General features: G+C 45.9%; 2 protein-coding genes across 3 annotated transcripts in view; one reads left to right on the forward strand and one right to left on the reverse strand.

Moving 5' to 3' along the window:
* Nucleotides 1-10978, reverse strand: part of NPHP3 (nephrocystin 3) — a 72472-nt gene extending 61494 nt beyond the window's left edge. The window contains exons 1-4 of one of the 2 annotated variants that reach the window (XM_066585579.1): nt 10909-10978; nt 7529-7906; nt 4086-4211; nt 2471-2621 (exon numbers count right to left, since the gene is read on the reverse strand). In XM_066585579.1, coding sequence (XP_066441676.1) covers nt 2471-2621; nt 4086-4211; nt 7529-7852 — 601 coding nt within the window. In that variant the 5' untranslated portion in view covers nt 7853-7906; nt 10909-10978. Of the gene's footprint in view, nt 1-2470; nt 2622-4085; nt 4259-7528; nt 7907-10908 lie in introns of those variants that run through there. The other variant, XM_066585581.1, reaches the window with a different exon arrangement.
* A 70-nt stretch (nt 10979-11048) lies between these two features.
* The window catches only part of LOC136586741 (intraflagellar transport protein 70A), a 59164-nt gene continuing 52132 nt past the window's right edge, over nt 11049-18080 (forward strand). The window contains exons 1-3 of the mRNA XM_066584936.1: nt 11049-11220; nt 14320-14385; nt 15786-15995. Coding sequence (XP_066441033.1) covers nt 11167-11220; nt 14320-14385; nt 15786-15995 — 330 coding nt within the window. The 5' untranslated portion in view covers nt 11049-11166. The remainder of the gene's footprint in view (nt 11221-14319; nt 14386-15785; nt 15996-18080) is intronic.

Raw genomic sequence — 18080 nt, forward strand, 5'->3', positions numbered from 1 at the left:
TAGCGTCTTGTCGGAGAGGGTGTTTAGTGCGGCTGGGGGAATCATCACAGATAAGCGTAGCCGCTTGTCAACCGACAGTGCCGACAGGCTAACACTCATCAAGATGAACAAAGGCTGGATTTCCCCAGACTTCTGTTCTCCACCAGCGGACAGCAGCGATACGTAAGCAATACGTAGGCTGCACCCGCGGATGGAAGCTACGTTCTCTCTCACCATCCAAAACGGGGACATTTCTGCTTCATCAATCTGTGTCTAATATTCCTCCTCCTGCTCCTCCTCCTGAAACCTCACGTAATCACGCTGAACGGGCAATTTTTCTTAGGGCCACAAGGCTCACTCAAATAATTTTTCTGAACAATTTTTATATGTTTCAATGCGCTTAAAAGCGTTGGAACTGTAACTTGAACCAATTTTTCGTTACACTGGGCTGCCTTCAGGCCTAGTTACCACTTAAGCCACATTAACCAAAGCGATTAATGGGTTTCACCTGCCCTCTTGGCTGGCCATGGCCAATTTTTGGGATGTACATTAGTACTGTTGATACAGCAATTTTTGTGGGCCCTCGCCTACAGTATAATCAAATTAATTTTTAGCCCACCTGCATTACAGCTGACGTTACCTCAGCTGTGTTGGGCAATGCAATGGGATATTTTTATGTACCGCCGGTGGGTTCCAGGGAGCCACCCATGCTGTAGGTGCACACGGAGTTTTTAATACATCTGTACACTTCTAAAGAACCCCAGTCTGACTGGGGCATGCAGTGTGGGCCGAAGCCCACCTGTATTACGCACAACATTACTACCTCAGCTGTGTTGGGCAATGCAATGGGATATTTCTATGTACCGCCGGTGGCTTCCTGGCACCCACCCAGGCAGTGGGTCCACAGGGAGTTTAACCTACATGTGTCCACTTCTAAAGAACCCCAGTCAGACTGGGGCATGCAGCGTGGGCCGTAGCCCACCTGCATTAAGCACGACATTACTACCTCAGCTGTGTTGGGCAATGCAATGGGATATTTTTATGTACCGCCGGTGGGTTCCAGGGAGCCACCCATGCTGTAGGTGCACACGGAGTTTTTAATACATCTGTACACTTCTAAAGAACCCCAGTCTGACTGGGGCATGCAGTGTGGGCCGAAGCCCACCTGTATTACGCACGACATTACTACCTCAGCTGTGTTGGGCAATGCAATGGGATATTTCTATGTACCGCCGGTGGCTTCCTGGCACCCACCCATGCTGTAGGTGCACACGGAGTTTTTACTACATCTGTATACTTATAAAGAACCCCAGTCAGACTGGGGCATGCAGTGTGGGCCGAAGCCCACCTGCATTAAGCACGACATTACTACCTCAGCTGTGTTGGGCAATGCAATGGGATATTTCTGTGTACCGCCGGTGGGTTCCAGGGAGCCACCCATGCTGTGGGTCGACAGGGACTTCACAATAGGGAGTTGTACCTGCCTGTGTCTATGAATTAAAAAGCCCGGTCTGACTGGGGCATGCAGACACCTTGACAGAATGAATAGTGTGTGGCACATAGGTTCCCCATTGCTATGCCCACGTGTGCAGCTCCTGATGGCGGTGGCACAGGATTCTATTTCTCATTGCTTCTGTACAGCATTGTGGGCTATCGCTCCGCCACTTTTAAAGAGGGTCGCTGCCTAGCCGTGCCAACCTCTGCAGTGTGTGCCTGCGGTCCCTCGTCATGGCAGACGCAATTCTAAATAGACATGAGCGTGGTGTGGCATGAGGGCAGCTGAAGGCTGCCCAGGGACACTTTGGTGTGCGCTGTGGGGGGGAGGGGGGGTGGTTGGTCAGCATGTAACCCAGGAGAAGTGTCAGTGGAGTGTCAGGCAGGCAGTGATTGTGCTTTGTTGGAGGTAGTGTGGTGCTTAGCTAAGGTATGCCATGCTAATGAGGGCTTTTCAGAAGTAAAAGTTGTTGGGAGGGGGGGGGCCCACTCTTGCCGGTATTGTGGCTTAATAGTGGGACCTGTGAACTTGAGATGCAGCCCAACATGTAGCCCCTCGCCTGCCCTATCCGTTGCTGTGTCGTTCCCATCACTTTGTTAAATTGCCCAGATTTTCACACATGAAAACCTTAGCGAGCATCGGCGAAATACAAAAATGCTCTGGTCGCCCATTGTCTTCAATGGGGTTCGTTGTTCGAAACGAACCCTCGAGCATCGCGGGAAGTTCGTTCCGAATAACGAGCACCCGAACATTTTGGTGTTCGCTCATCTCTAGCAGGTATGAATGCTGCCCCATTTTACAAGATCCAGATCTTAACAATAGGACTTTGGTCTCAGTAACGATGCTAGAATGCGGTTACATTACGGCTTCCTGAAACCAGTTGACTGGTAAATCTGACTTGGCCAGTTCCTCAAAGCTATAGAGATCTCAATGATAACATCTATGTGTCACCGCCCAAGTCTACTGTTCCTCTACTACACACAGAAGGATAATTACCTGTCACTTCGGTGTCATTGTCATCAGAATCCGATGCACCGGGGTCAAACACTTGTATCCCCTGGGCTTGGAATCTTTGAAATTTGGCCTCAAGGTCTCTTTTGGCTCGGAGTAAATCTTGGATCTCTTTTTCCTTTGTTTCTCTAAAAATCTATTAAGACTTGTTACAATCAGCGTTGAATCTCGTAATTCACAATGTTAATCTCTATACAGCGGGCGATCTATAATCTGAAATACGCTAGATTGCAGGGAAAAAAAAAAACAAAACACACAACATGTGAATGTCCCCCAGAAGTCTTATATGACATCATTGGGGACATAGATAGTAAAAAAACATAATTACAGAATAAAACAACAACAATACATACATAAGAAAGAAAAAAACCCAAAGCTGACGCCAACCAAAACCGTCGCAAAACCATATATATTATATATCAAAACGTCCGAAACAAAATGAGGAAACCATTCCCATAGTATATTCATGCTAAAATAAAGTAATTAAAAAAAATTAGAAATGTTAAAAAAAATTTTTATTTTTTTTTGTTTTTACCCACAATAAAGCTAAAAAAGAAAAAGAAAAAAAAAAGAGGCAGAGAAAAAGATGTTAAAAATATAGCCCTATATGTCACAGAAAAAAATAAAAATAAAAAGGCAAAGAATTATTTTGGTAGCTGAAGGAAAGAAAAAAAAAAAAGGGTGGGGGGGGGGGGGGCAGTAAAACCACTACATGGCTAAAAAGTGTTTGGTCCTTAGGACTTATTCCGATGTGCGTATATCGGCCGGGCTTTCACGCCTGGCCGATATACACTGTCCCTATCTGCAGGGGGAGGAGGCAGCCCAGGGGCGGAGCTAAGTTAGTGGCGAGGGGCGGAGAGAGGGCAGAGAGGGGGCAGAAGCTCAGTGCGCTGCTCCCGGCCCAGCCCGCCTCCTCCCCCTGCAGAGAGGGACAGCGTATATCGGCAGGGCGTGAAAACCCGGCCGATATATGGACGGCGGAATAAGCCCTTAGGTACAAAACAGCCTGGTCCCAAGGGGGTTAAAAAAAAAAAATAAAAAAAAAAAGATCTATATTAGAGATGAGCGAACGTGTTCTTAACGAGGACTTACGCACCCGAACACCGGCTTTTCCGAGGACTTCAGTGTTCGCGCGTAAAGATTCGGGGGGCGCCGGGGGGCGGGGAGAGGCGCGGCGGCGCGGGCGGCAGCAGCGGGGAACAGGGGGGAGCCCTCTCTCTCTCCCTCCCCCCCCCACTCCCCACCGCAACCCCCGAACTTTTTTCGCCCGAGCACGGAAGTCCTCGCAAAGTTCGGTGTTCGGGCGAAAAGGGGCGGGGCCGAACACGTTTGCTCATCTCTAATCTATATATATCATAGAATAAAATAAAATTATAACTAAAAAAAGAAAGTGACCCACCACTGATGCCAAGAAGAAAGGCTGTAAAACCACCACATGGGTAAAATCCCTAAAAAGTTACTGGTTCTTTTGGACCAAAACATTCTGGTCCTTAAGGGGTTAAATGTCATACATGCCACATATTGCATAACGGCTGCCATGTTGGTCCACTACACATTTCACATGAGACGGTATACTCCTCTCCAGAAGACTATTACTTACCTTAAACTGTCTTTTCACCTTATCTCGGTCATGTTCGAAGGTAGCGGCTCTCTCCATGGCCTGGTACTTGGCTTCCACCGCACCCTCCTTCTCTCTCAGGATCTTCTGGTAAGTCTTCTGAAGTGCCTAATACGGGAAGTCAACTTCATTAGCTGCAAACTCATTGTGTCTTCCTATGAAAAACATCATTGAAGGAGGTTGTATGTAAAGAGTACAAAACAAGAAAAACATCAATGATACCAACTCCAAACCTAACGAGCACTGCTGCTACCTTTAATTAAGTTAGAGTAATGATCTCAAATAGGACCCTTTCACATTGGTGTTCATATTTCCAGAAGTGCCAAATATGGCATATCTTACACACCAACACACCAGGCAGATTGATGATAATGGGGCTATTGGGGCTATCCCAAACAAAAAAAAATTAGGAGCCAAAAAGAAAAACAAAAACGTACATATACACTGGTGGAGATTGAAAGTGTTAGATCTAAACGGAGCTGCAGAAAAGTATGAAACTAAGATCAAAGTTTTAGTTTATAAATTGTGTTACGTGAGAAGGTAGAATCATAGAATGGTAGAGTTGGATGGGACCTCCAGGGTCATCAGGTCCAACCCCCTGCTCAGTGCAGGATCACTAAATCATCCCAGACAGATGTCTGTCCAGCCTCTGTTTGAAGACTTCCATTGAAGGAGAACTCACCACCTCTCGTGGCAACCTGTTCCACTCATTGATTAGAATGACCTCACGGTCAGAATGTTTTTTCTAATACCTAATTTGTGTCTCCTCCCTTTCATTTTCTTCCCATTGCATCTAGTCTTTCCTTGTGCAAATGAGAATAGGGCTGATCCCTCTGCACTGTGACAGCCCTTCAGAGATTTGTAGACCGCTATTAAGTGTCCTCTAAGCCTTCTTTTTGGCAAGCTAAACATTCCCAGATCCTTTACTTGTTCTTCATAGGACATGATTTGCACACCGCTCACCATCTTGGTAACTCTTCAGTGAACTTGCTCCAGCTTGTTGATGTATTATTTACAGTGGGGTGCCCAGAACTGGACACAGTATTCCAGATGAGGTCTGACTAAGGAAGAGTAGAGGGGGATAATGACCTCACGTGATCTAGACTCTATGCTTCTCTTAATACATTCCAGAATTGTGTTTGCCTTTTTGGCTGCTGCATCACATTGTTGACTCATGTTCAGTCTATGATCTATTAGTATGCCCAATTTATTTCACATGTGCTGCTGCTTAGCCCAATTCCTCCCATTCTGTATGTGCTTTTTCCACTCTTCTTGCCCAGATGTAGGACTTTGCATTTCTTCTTGTTAACTACCATTCTGTGAGTCACCACCCACTCTTCAAGCTTTTCTAGATCTTTTTGAATACTCTCTCTCTTCCTTAGTATTAACTATCACTCCTAGCTTTGTGTCGCCAGCACATTTGATCAGTTTTCCATCAATTCCCTCCTCCAGGTCCTTTTTTTTTTTGGTCTACAGGTATGCCAAGTGATAGCGCTCAAACATCAAAATATCTAACTTTAAGAGAGGTTGGATAATTGGCATGATCAAAATGGGGGGCATCATATCGTAAAATCTCCGGAAGGACTAGCCATAGTGCAATGTCGGTATAGAGAAAGTAATTACTCAGGGGACACAGGAAGGCCGCAGTACTCATAGACCTGGAACACGTCCATGCAGAAGGAAGCTGCCATTTGAAAACCGTCAACTTGCGCAGATGGCAGCTGTTGACAGACAGGAAATGCAGAACAGATCTGAGCAGTGGTTGGCGTCAGAATCAGATCACAAACAACCACTTGATGCCAAGTTGCATTCTAGAACCCTCATGCAGTGTGTTTCCTTAACCTAATTTCACTGCCAGCATAGACCAACCTAGTGGACTGCTAGACGCAACTGGACGCATCAATGGAGAACAGTTGTGTTTAGGGATGAGTCCCGATTCTGTTTGGGGCAAAGTGATACTAGTCAGCATATCCATAGGCATTTTGGAGAAAGGGTCCACCCCGCTGTGATATCAGAGCGACACGCAGGTCCAACTCCTCAGGTCATGGTTTGGGGAGGGGACAATCTATTATGACAATGGCACAATGAATTGCCCATGTTGTCAAACCCTTCATAACTACCATCCAAAATGGTATCTTTCAACAGGATAATGCCTGTCCACATAATGCAATCATCACAAGACATGTCTCGAAAGTTTCACAACTGTGAATTGGCTGGCACAGCCCCCAGATCTATCCCCAATAGAGCATGTCGAGCAGCAGAAAAATCAACAACTAAATCTGCATCAAATTCCACACCATCGCTGCAGATTTTGATGCAAATCTGTAGCAGACTTCACCCTTTCAAATGGATAGGGACAAGAGATGAGTTAGCACGCTCGTTTAAGGCTGATGCTCGATCGAGTGCAGCCTTGTCGAGTAACCGATTACTCGACCGAGCACCATGCGGGGGAGGGGGGAGCGAGAGAGATCTCTCTATCCCCTCCACTCAGTTACTCAGTAATCAGTTACTCGACAAAACTGATGCTCAATCGAGCATCAGCCTTAAACGAGCGTGCTCACTCATCTCTAATTGGGACTAACTACAATTTGAGTGACACTGAGTCTTGTGGGTATACTCAGTGACCTGTACAGAGAGGAAAAGAAAACTTTGACAGTGAGGATGATGAAGGAGTGGAAAAGGTTGTCACAGGAGGTGGCGAGTTCTCCTTTAATGCACATCTTCAAACAGAGGAGCAGGGAAGTAGAATCCCCAATGCAGGTGTGAAACTAACCTAATACTGCTGTTAATAATGAGATGACGGCTGAAAAGTTTTCTCTACAGAACAGGAAGTATCAGACTGTTATTAGGTTAGATGGTCAGTGTGAGAACTGCAAGATGTTTCTTTAATATAGAGAATGAAATAGAAAATAAATCTTAAAAAAAATAAATAAAAAATAAAAAAAAATAAAAAAAATCGCAACAAATTGTGCAAAATATGTCTAATCGAAAGAACTGATTTAAAGAATATGTCATTTTCGGTTAATATATTTTATGCTGAGAATACAACATTATCTTGCCTAGAAAACTACTTTTGTAGAATATTAGGATAATATAAGGGCAGCTGACCAATAAATTATATTAGGCCCGGTTCACACAGTGTGCAATTGCTGTGGAATTTCTGCATGGAAATCCCGCCAGCAATTTTTGTTTGCAAAAATACCGTCCACGCCGCGCTGAAATTGATACGCCGCTTGAAATTTAAAGCCACGGCATGTCAATTTTATCGCCGTTTCTGCTGCAGCCACCTCTTCTTCCTATGGGGAATAGCTGGCTGCAGCAGAATAAGCCACTTGAAAACCTGCGGGACTTCAAGCTGCGGAGATCTCGCAAAATTTCCGTGTGGTCCCGCTGCGGACATTCTGCAAGATTTCTTGTAGATATACCTGTAACTCTGCTCTCAGCCGCTTGTTCTCTTCGTCCAGCTTCACCTCCTTCTTCTGCATGGAAGCAATGTCATTATTCTTGCTAACCCGAAAGATCTCATATTCCTTCTTGAGTCGGTCGTACTCGGCAGCATACTCCAGGTCCACTGATGCAGTGGATTTAAAACTGGCCCCGATGACCCTGGGCCCGCGTCTGAAAGAGCTGCGGAGAAGACGCGCCTTGGGCTTCACTTCTACAGGGATCTCACAAGCTTCTCCGCCTCCTCCGCCATATGTATCTTCGATCACCTCTCCAGGGCTCACCAGGGAAGACGCGGTTCCCATTGTGGTGGGTCTGGACCTCGGAGTATTTCTGCTAACTCGCCATCTCAGTGCATTCTGGTGAAAATAATATAAAGTTATTGTGGAAGATCACAAACAAATAGTCAGCTGTCAATCACCAATAGCTCCGCCCACTGGACTCTTCAGGATGAGCAGAGATATAAAGGAATAAAGTACAAGTTCTACTAAATCTTTCCCCATAAAACTATATATCAATCTGCTCAGCTCCTCCGGCTCTACAACATGATGTTGGGGTGTTCCAGCTGGCAGATTACCTTTAAATCCCCACTGCAGGCCAATAAGAGCCTGATTCACACAGCTGTGTGAGCCGGTGATGAGCGAGCTATCACTGCGTATGGCGTGTGAGATACGCGGTCATGCGCAGTCTGACATGTTTCTTTTTTTAATTCCCTGCTCTGTCTCTTAGCGGCGTTGCATATTAGACGCAGCACATGCTTAATGTATTGCGTACGTACAGTTTAAATACGAAACCCATAAAGAACAATCGGGCTCTGTCCCGCGGGCAAATAGAACATGTTGCGTTCTTTTTTACACGCAAATGTGAATGATCAATGAAAATCAAATGTACTTTCATAGACTCCATTCACCGCCTATTACGCTGCGTATTTACACTCGGGTGAATGAGCCCCAACATTGCAGATTTTTATTTCACAGGATGTGGGTGTTTTTTTTAAAACTTCAAACATGGTTAAAATATTGTGGGTAAAAAAAAAATAAAAAAAATTGGCAGCCCTTTCACTACATAGAAACTTATGCTTGAGGCTGCTTTCACACACCCGAGAAAATAGCGTGACATTTGTGCGCATATCTGTCGTGCAAAACAAAAACAAAAAAAAAACAAGCTCTATTTTCCTGCGCATTTGCGCCCCAAAAGTGAAACGCATGAATATGAACCCCATTTTTTTGAATGGAGTCCTATACATGAGCGATTATTTCCCTGCATTGCATCGCGCTACGAGAAAAAAAAAATCATGGCAAATCCTATGTTTGGGCGTTCCCTCGCAAAGCCTCGCCCATTGTTTTCAACGGGCCTGGATAAAAAACATTGCAGGGCTTGCGAGGTGCAATGTGAGGTTACCCATTGAAAGCAATGGGAAGCACTTGCCGATTGAGGTTGGACGTTTTTACCGTGGGCTTTTCTCCCTACTGAATTATTTTCACATTTTAGTAATATTAGAGTAAAAAGCTAAGAAAAAAGAAATATTATTTGTTTTTTAAATTTGTAGCGGTTTATTTTTCAAATTAGTATTCATCATTTTGTTTCAGACATTATGATATATAATTTGTATCGTTTTGGATTACAGAGCGCATATGGCGACGGTTTAAGTTGGCGGTGGGTTGTTGTTTTTTTTTTTGTAACTTTATATATTTATTTTATTCTATAATTTTATTACTACCCTGTTTCCCTGAAAATAAGACATAGCATGCTTTTCCAGAATTTTCGAGGATGCAAAATGATTTTTCAGGCTTTTTGAGAATGCTTGAAATATAAGCCCTACTCCAAAATTAAGCCCTGCTAACAGTTAATTAAAAAAGTCAATTTAAATAGTATCCAGGCAGCTATACATGTAAAAAAGTTAAACCTTTTTGAACAAAAATTAATATAAGACACTGTCCTTTTTTGGGGGAAACACGGTAAGGCCTCACACACACACGAGTGGATTTTTGCTGCGGAATCCTAGGCTATGGAGAAATGATTCTTCATGCCCCGAGCGGAAACCAAGTGCTGTTTCCGTTCACGGATTTAAAAAAAAAAATAAAAAAATCGTAGCATGCTCCATTTTACTGCAGTTCCCGCACGGATGGCTTCCATTGAAGTCAATGGAGGACGTCCAACCCGCAGCCACTCCGCAATTGACATTGCAGACGGGCCATGGATTCCGTGGGAGAAGGAGTTTAAAGAAAAATCTGTATTGCGCATGTCCAACGATGAGCCGTGCGGACCATCCGCAGTACCGATTCAAGAGTCAGGAAGCAGGGACGCGCTGCTGCCAGTGCCGGATTCTGCATGTGGAAATCAGACCTGCCAGGGCGCATGTGGCCTTATTTTTGTAACAATTTTTTTTGCCATCTATGTGCCACATGATGTCATAGAAGACCTCTGGGGGGCATTCACATTGTAGTTTTTTTTTCTATATTTCGCAGTTTTCCACTGTAGCTGAGGCATCCATAGGAGTCCAAGTTACAGGGCAAAACACCCCGTGTAGTGACAATAATTACTAACAGAGCTGATCAGGCTCTGCTGGGACCCTGCAGCTCTGCTGTAGCAGGGAATCCCAGCGGTCATGTGATCATTGAGCGCCATGTAGCCTGCAAGAGAGAACACAGAAGGGGTTAAAGCCAGCTTCTCCCTTCTCCTCCAGGTCCTAGGCTGTCGGGACCCGACCTGCTCCTGCTATATCCCGTGCCATGTTTTTACTATCATCCAGGTTTAAGCCCAGGACCAAGCACTCTCAATATACAGGGCTCGTTCCTTAATGGGTTAATCATGATTAATCATGGGGGGAGTGTGTGTGTATATATATATATATATATATATATATATGCGCTATTTGTATGGTTGAAAAAGGCTCCTGCGAGCCAAAACGTTGCACTTTATACGTCATTTTGGGCAATTAAGAGAACATTTGGACAAACGGACATCTGCCAGTTTTTGGAGTACTAAGAGGCCAAAAATGTCATTTTCCACGTCCTCATTCAAAATGCCCCTGATGTTCCTTCTAAGGCGCACGAGGCAGCGGTCAGTCGGTCAGCCATGTTTTGTCTCTGGGGACTTTGGCACAGATGTTAGATCCCAAGACTGCACGGTGATCTGCCCTTTCCAATGGCAACCAGCGCAATAGTGAGAACAGCTACAAAGATGGATGGCGAAGAAGAAACTCAAAAAAAGTCTTACTGAAACAGTGAAAGTTTCTGCAAAGTTCCTGGTGAGCCTTTGAAGTAGTGCTAAGTACCCTGTCCAGGACTGAGGGGGCTCCTGACCCTGCAGACCCCACATGCAGCCCTCCACACAAGGGGAACAGACAATACGGACTTACTGTTTGGTTAGAAGACTGACTCCTAGCAGCAGAAGCAGCAGCTCATCAGCATTGTTCACTTGCAATAAAGTTTGTTCTTTTTGAAGAAAAAAAAAGCAGGAGCTACGACTAGCATCACGTGGAATTTAAGTCACGTGAAGAGCTGACTTCCGGTTGGTTGCTAGGGAGCTGGATGAGCGGCCTTGGTAACCGTGATTTGTGCTAGACGACCGGGGATTGCTGTACGGATTAGTCCGGGGACACTGACAGCCAGCTGCAATGGCCGCCCTGCAGATCAAGGATGGGGAGTACACTGCAACCATCTACAGGCTGGTGAGACTGGTGTCTACATGGTCCCGGCGCCGTCTGTTGGGAGGCCTTCTCATCCGTAGTCACATCTGGTCCTTCATTTGTGTAGTTCTCACCCTCCTCGCAGTAGATGACAGGCCTGGCCAGAGAAGTAGCATGTACTTCATAATGAGATGACGAGGATCGCTGTAAGGCGAAATTCACATTTCTGTATTTTTCTGCGTATTTCGATCTCTCAGAAAAACAACAACACTGCGTGCTCTATTTTTCTGCACATTTGCACACCAAAGGCCCCCATAAAAATCAATGGGCATGGGAAACGCGCGCGCAATACGCTAGGAGATGCGTGATACGCTGCGTCATTCCAAAACATCTGGAACTCATTAAGACTAATCAGCCATTTCAATCAGTGCGGTTTTATTTGCTGCGTGCGTCTTGTCTCCACCAGGACTATGGATGGAGACAAGGGTTTGTCCTGGTGGACTTGGGGAACGCTCCAAGCTGGTGACTGTCTGACGCTGGTCCCTTCACTTTCCCTGCCGCTCTGCCATCATGTCCCCTCCAGGCTGATGTCCGTGTGCACGGCGCTCCCTTCTCCCCTGGATGCTCCGACGCTGTCAGTGTCCCTGGTGGGACAAACATTTTTGGTTGCATACAGTGTGTGACTGTCACGGGCGGCCGCTCCCGTGCAAGGGTGTCAGTGCCAGCTGTGCTGCCGACAAGGTTGCTCAGAGACTGCGGTGCCTTCCCCAACGCTACTGGGGCCGCAGCAAACAGCGCTGTCACCCTCCAATGCTGCCGGTCCGATCCGTGTCCGCAGCACCCAGCTACAGGTGCGGGGCACTCTGTCCCGCTGATGCTGCTGCTTTGCCAGCTAGTAGTGCCACATGTACTCCCTTAACCCTACTGGTAACACTAACCCTCCAGCTAGTGCAAGCCTCAGCCACAGCTACTCCTTTAACCGTAACCCTAACCCTCCTGGCACGGCAAACCTCAGGCCCCCCGCTGCTACTGCTGTCAGCATAACCCTACCCCTAACCCTCCAGCCAATCAGAAGCTTGGGGACGTAAACATGGCGGATATAGTCCATCACTATGTCTCCACCCATACTTCTGGTGGAGATAAGATGCACCAGTACCGTTCTGCTGCAATACCTGGTCAGGCCACTGTAGTGGGAACAGCGCTGTCTGCTTTCTGCACACGTGAGTCCGTGGCAAACAGCTGATCGGTGGGGTTCTCAGGTGGTGGCCCCCTACCGATCTGCTATCCATGGCCTGTCCTGAGGATAGGTCAGCGAGCGTTTACACCTGGACAACCCCTTTAATCAATCGCCTTGGGTTCTAAGAGTCGCCCTACATCATGGGTATTTGGCATTAGTGAAGCATGGTATTAGTGAAGCATGGCGGATACTCAGACTGGTCAGTAACAGGGGGCATCCAGCTTCTCAAAGTGAAATCGCCTAAATTGCGCTCCCCCTCCCCAAATCATGAAACATACCAATGCCCTATATATCTGCCAACTGCTGCCAGGGAACAGTGCTCCGTAGGCCGGTTTCACATGGGTAGAAGCATATTTACACTCTCTTGAGCTGCGTGTTTGCATGATGGACGTTGCATTTTTGTGCGTGTTTTAATGTATTTGCGCATGCAAAAAAACCACACGAGCACGCTCCCTTTTTCTGTTTTCTTGCACATGCAAAAATGATAGTAAAATACACACGTGCACAAATTCATAACACCCATCATGCAGATATGGCCTAGGGCCAGGCTGACAATAGCGCATGCGTTCTAGAGGCGTGTTTTTTGCAGAATAGGTGTTGAGAATTTACGCGCACATCCGCGTATTATATTGTAATTTTTGCACGCACAAAAAAACCCGCCCCGATGCTCTCAGACATTGAAACGGCCAATTAGTCTCATGAGATCAAAATGCGCCCCTTCCCTGCGCAATAAGCATGCTACGTATTTATTTTTTTTTGCACGACTGAAATGTGCGCGCCAAATATGTGCATGTGAACGAACCCTTTGGAATCCGTGGATTCTGGCTTCTGTGTATTGCGTGTGCAAGCGTTTAATACGTAAACATAGGCCAGTTTCACATGAGCGATCGCAGTATTGCCATGAGAAAATCGTGTCTTTCTCGCAGTTTTTGAGAACCAGAGCTGCTTTTTCAAACAAAAACATCGCTCCCGCTTTTCTCGTGTGATATATATATTTTTTTTGCCGCGATTTTTATTGCGAAAGTCAATGGGACTTTCTAATGTTAAAAACATGTCGCTCAAAAATCGCAAAACACAAACTTGCGATGCATTTTTAACATTAGAAAGTCCCATTGACATTTGCGTAAAAAAACCGTAAAAAGTGGGTGGGAGCTCTTAAAGGGGACAATCCCCTTAAATTTAGGACATTAATACTAGATTGGTGTGTCTGCCTCTCTCTGCACCCGCATTGATCAACTGTTTCATGAAGCTCCGATGTTCCAGTGACCACCACGTCCCCTTTAGGTAGTAGCTGTGCCTGGTATTGCGGTTTACTACTGGTATTACAGTTTATTATAGTTCACATTAAAGTGAATGGGACTGAGCTGTAAGCCGGATTCACACAGGCGTATTTGTGCATGAATTTTTTGCGCGCGCGATCCACAGAAAATAGATCCACAGGTACAGCCACTACGGCCAGAGTCACACGAACGTATTTGCGCATGTAAATTTTGCGCGCGTGATACGCAGAGTATGGAGACCATTGATTTGAATGGCTTTGCTGATGTGCATATTTGGTGTGTGCATTACGGTTGCGCAAAGAAATACAACGCATATTCTATTTTCCTGCACATTTGCGCAAGGAAAGAGAACATTTTAAACTCATTAAATTAATTACCGATTTTAATAGCTGAGAGCGTCGGTGCGTTTTTTTACGTGCGCTAAAAGTACAGTAAAAAACGCAGCTGTGTGCGCAAATACGCAATGCCCATTCCACAAATGCGCATACGCTCACGGGAATTCGACAGCGGCCAGCCTGGGATCAGCTGACTGGCATCGCTTTGTACAGCGCTCTGGATAGAAGATTTGCGCACCCGTATATACATTACTGATGCGAAAAGATTACCTCTGCCTTTCCTTCCCAGATAAAGGAAGGAAGATATGGAGAAGCGGTGCAGATACTCAGCATCGAGCTGCAGAAACAATATCGGGTAACGTAATACTCTTATATCACGCTGCTGATATGTAATTACCTCTCGCTTGTGTATCTGCATCATATGTCATTGGTTCTTCTACTAATCTCCCTCATGAACCCTTTAAGGACCAGGGTGTGTCAGCTCTAACGGACCAGGCACTTTTTAGGGATTTTACCCATATGGCAGTTTACTGTCTTTTTTTTTTTTCTTCAGGTACTTTTTGCAGCTTTTTTTTGACCTGACATATAGGACTATTTTTTAATATATATTTTTTCACTGCATTTTTTCAGTTTTTTACTTTTATTAGGGGTAAAATTGAAGAGAACTGCAGACAGCATGAACCCAGTACAGCGTTGTCAGCCCACGTGGGTGTTTTATTCTCAAATGCTGCAGTGTTTATTGTATACCGTGTTTCCCCAAAAATAAGACCCGGTCTTATATGAATTTTTGCTCCAAAAGAGGCACAGGGTCTTATTTTTGGGGATGTTTTGTTAGACTTACCTAGCAGGCTTGGTCCCTCCTAGGTTCCTCCCACTCCCACATACAGCTCCGGAGCTCCGACGTGATTCTTGTAGTCCTCGGCCGCCCACAGAAGATCACTTCCTGGTTACAGGATTCATAAATCCCACCTCCAGGAAGTGATAGCTCTGATTGTTTCATCGAGCACTGCATCAATTGGCTGAGCAGCGGTCGAAGGAAGAACCAATCACAGCCATCGTATTGTGGAAGCAGGATTTATGAATTCGCTGAGCCATGGTATTACCGAGCCAGTTAGGTAATGTATTCCTTTTTTATGTAATGCAGCTAGGGCGTATTTTGGGGTAGGGCTTATATATCAAGCCTCCCTGAAAATCCTAAAAAATCGTGGTAGGGCTAATGTTCAGGGTGGGTCTTATTTTTGGGGAAACAGGGTAAATATATATATAATACATGGTTATTCTGGCTTTGGCGCACAATTCCCAGTTGTTATAAGGCTTGTTAAAAAGGCTGACATTGACTTACAGGAAAGCTACCTTCCAATAGGTGGCTCTGTAGAGGTAGGCAGAGGTAGTGACTAGTGTCTCTGGGGCTGAAGATGTCAATCACTAGTCAAGGAGCCGGGCTTTGGCTGAATGAGAGGAGCGAGATCTGGATCGGTCCCGCCGTGTGATCTGCCCCGCCGTGTGATCCGCCCATGGGATGGTTTGCACTAATTAGCATAATGCGCACACTGTACAGAATTGAAGGTTTGGGGCCCCTGACAGCACTGGGAAGAGGACTAAAGGTATGGATAGAGTCCTCTTCCTTCAGACCTATGCTTAGGATTTGTTTACGGCTGACTCAGTAGTTACTTATGTTCATTAAGTAATTAGGTTTTGTTCATTATCTTAGTAAGTAGCACTTTAGATGTTTAATATGTATTTCTGTTGTTGTAGTCCAGGGCCGGCCTGTCTCTCCTGGGGTACTGCTACTACCAGATGCAAGACTTTGTCAACGCCGCGGATTGCTATGAGCAGCTCATGCAGATAAACCCTGAGGTTGAAGAGTACAAGCTGTATTATTCGCAGTCCTTGTACAAGGCGTGTATGTACCCGGAGGCCATGAAAGCAACCTTCCTCTTGGACAGCCCTGCCTACCAGAGCAAGGTAAGCCCACCAGATGGCTACATTGCATTTTCCTTCTATATTTTAACCCCTATGGAACAATCCCGTTGACTATTGTCCACTTCCCTGGCCGCACATGATATAGCTGTTGGGCGAACTGTCTGAAGGCTACTCTTACCAACTCCACGATAAACTTCCATGCTCAGTCCATCATGCCTGTTCATTCTAATAGGAAGAAGAGAATAAGCCATGGGAAGCAGTGATCGTCATGGAACCGTGCCTGAGGTCACTTTCACACGTCCAAGAAACATCGCACGAGATTTGTGTGTTGCAAGACACACAAACCCGACACTTGAAAGGGGTCACATACATGAGTGTTTTTTTGTCTTTTTTTCCCCCCTGCATCGCAGTGTGGGAACAAAATCGCTGCATGTCTTATCTTTTGGCCTTCCCTCCAAAAACACCATTGCCCAGTGTTTTCAATGGGGTCAGAAAATACATCGCATGGCATGCAAGGTGCATGTTAGTGCGATGTGGGTTTCCCATTGAAAAAAGTGTGAAACACTTGCCGATTGCAACTGTACTGAAGTGATGGGAGGCGTTTTTGACATCTCACATCTGCGGGTACTTTGGCAACTGCGATATTGAGCCAAGTTTTATGACCCGATATAGTGATCGCTCACGTGAAATTATCCTGAGGATGTGGTGATGGCGAATTCGATAAAAGAGGGGAAGCCTTTCTTGAGCGTTACAATATTACATGTTATATCACTGATTACTCAGGAGGGCCGGTGATCCGGCGATTATTCCGATTGCCAGATTGCCAGATTGGAGTTTTGCCCTTAAAGGAGAAAAATGGGTTTCTACCTTATTGGTTTTTTTTGCCTTCCTCTGGATCAACATTGGGGTGGTAATAGACTAAACTGGATGGACACGGGGCTTTTTCCAGCATTACATACTATGTTACTATATTCAAATTAAACATCCCTGTGCCCTTCAGACATCAGATAAAAATCTGCCAACTGAGGTACAACTGCAGTTGTTCTGTGGCCTTTTGGAAAAAAGCATGTGATCACTTCATCGTGAGGGTCACCAACTCAGATACCCACAGGTTTCTGCCTGTTAGGTTACCTACACATGAGTGAGAAACTCTGCCCGATATCGCGTTCGGATGCGTTTTTATGCGGATGCCGTTATGCAAAACATTGCTCATGTATTTGAGTCCATTTTAAAAAAATGGAGTTCATATTCATGCTAGTTTTGTGCGTCTCGCAATTCACCAACCTGTGCGAGATTTTTGGCCATGTGAAACAGGCCTTAGGCTACATTCACACGGGAGAGCACGATATTGATGTGAGAATCTCTGCCAGATATCGCGCTTGCCAACGTGCGTTTTTCACGCCAATACGAGGAGTTTTTCATTCAAAAATGCCTCGCATCACTTCTGGGAAATTGCGATCTTCAGGCGCATGTTTCACGCGCATCAGAGGATCGCAAGTGTTTCCCATTAATTTCAATAATAAAATGGAGTTCTCGCAACGCACAAAACTTGCGCAGGATTCTCGCCCGTGTTAGTTAGTGCTGATCAACAATACATCATGTCGATTAGCGCTCACTACTGCCATAGCTATTATAAACGATTGTTAATACAGTTGTTTATTACCATACAAATTGCATTTGTCAGCAACACATCTGCTTTTTCACGGGGAGATGTGCTGTCAGTGCCGCTCCTCCTTTGCTTGCCCTGAGCCCGGGTCACACTGACGTCAGTGTGTAGTCCGGCACGCTTCCTCCCCGAGTCCTCTCCTGCGGAACTAATCAGCAGGGCACTCGGGGAGGAGGATCCTGGCTGCACACTGACGTCAGTGTTCACCGGGATCAGAGGTGATAGCACGATTACCAGCGGGGATCTGCGGCACCCCAGCTGGTAATCGCTTCAGTGGTGAGCAGCGTCGGCACGCCACGGGCCACATAACATGAGGCAGCGGGCCGGATCCGGCCCGCAGGCCTTGTGCTTGACACATGTGTTTTACTGCCCGCGGACCGGCAGTAAACTCCTAACGGCCCGGTCCGCGGACCGGTTGTTGGGGACCCCTGACATAAACAATGCGATTAGCCGGCAAATGA

The sequence above is a fragment of the Eleutherodactylus coqui genome, chromosome 12, assembly GCF_035609145.1.
Source record: "Eleutherodactylus coqui strain aEleCoq1 chromosome 12, aEleCoq1.hap1, whole genome shotgun sequence".
Lineage (NCBI taxonomy): Eukaryota > Metazoa > Chordata > Amphibia > Anura > Eleutherodactylidae > Eleutherodactylus > Eleutherodactylus coqui.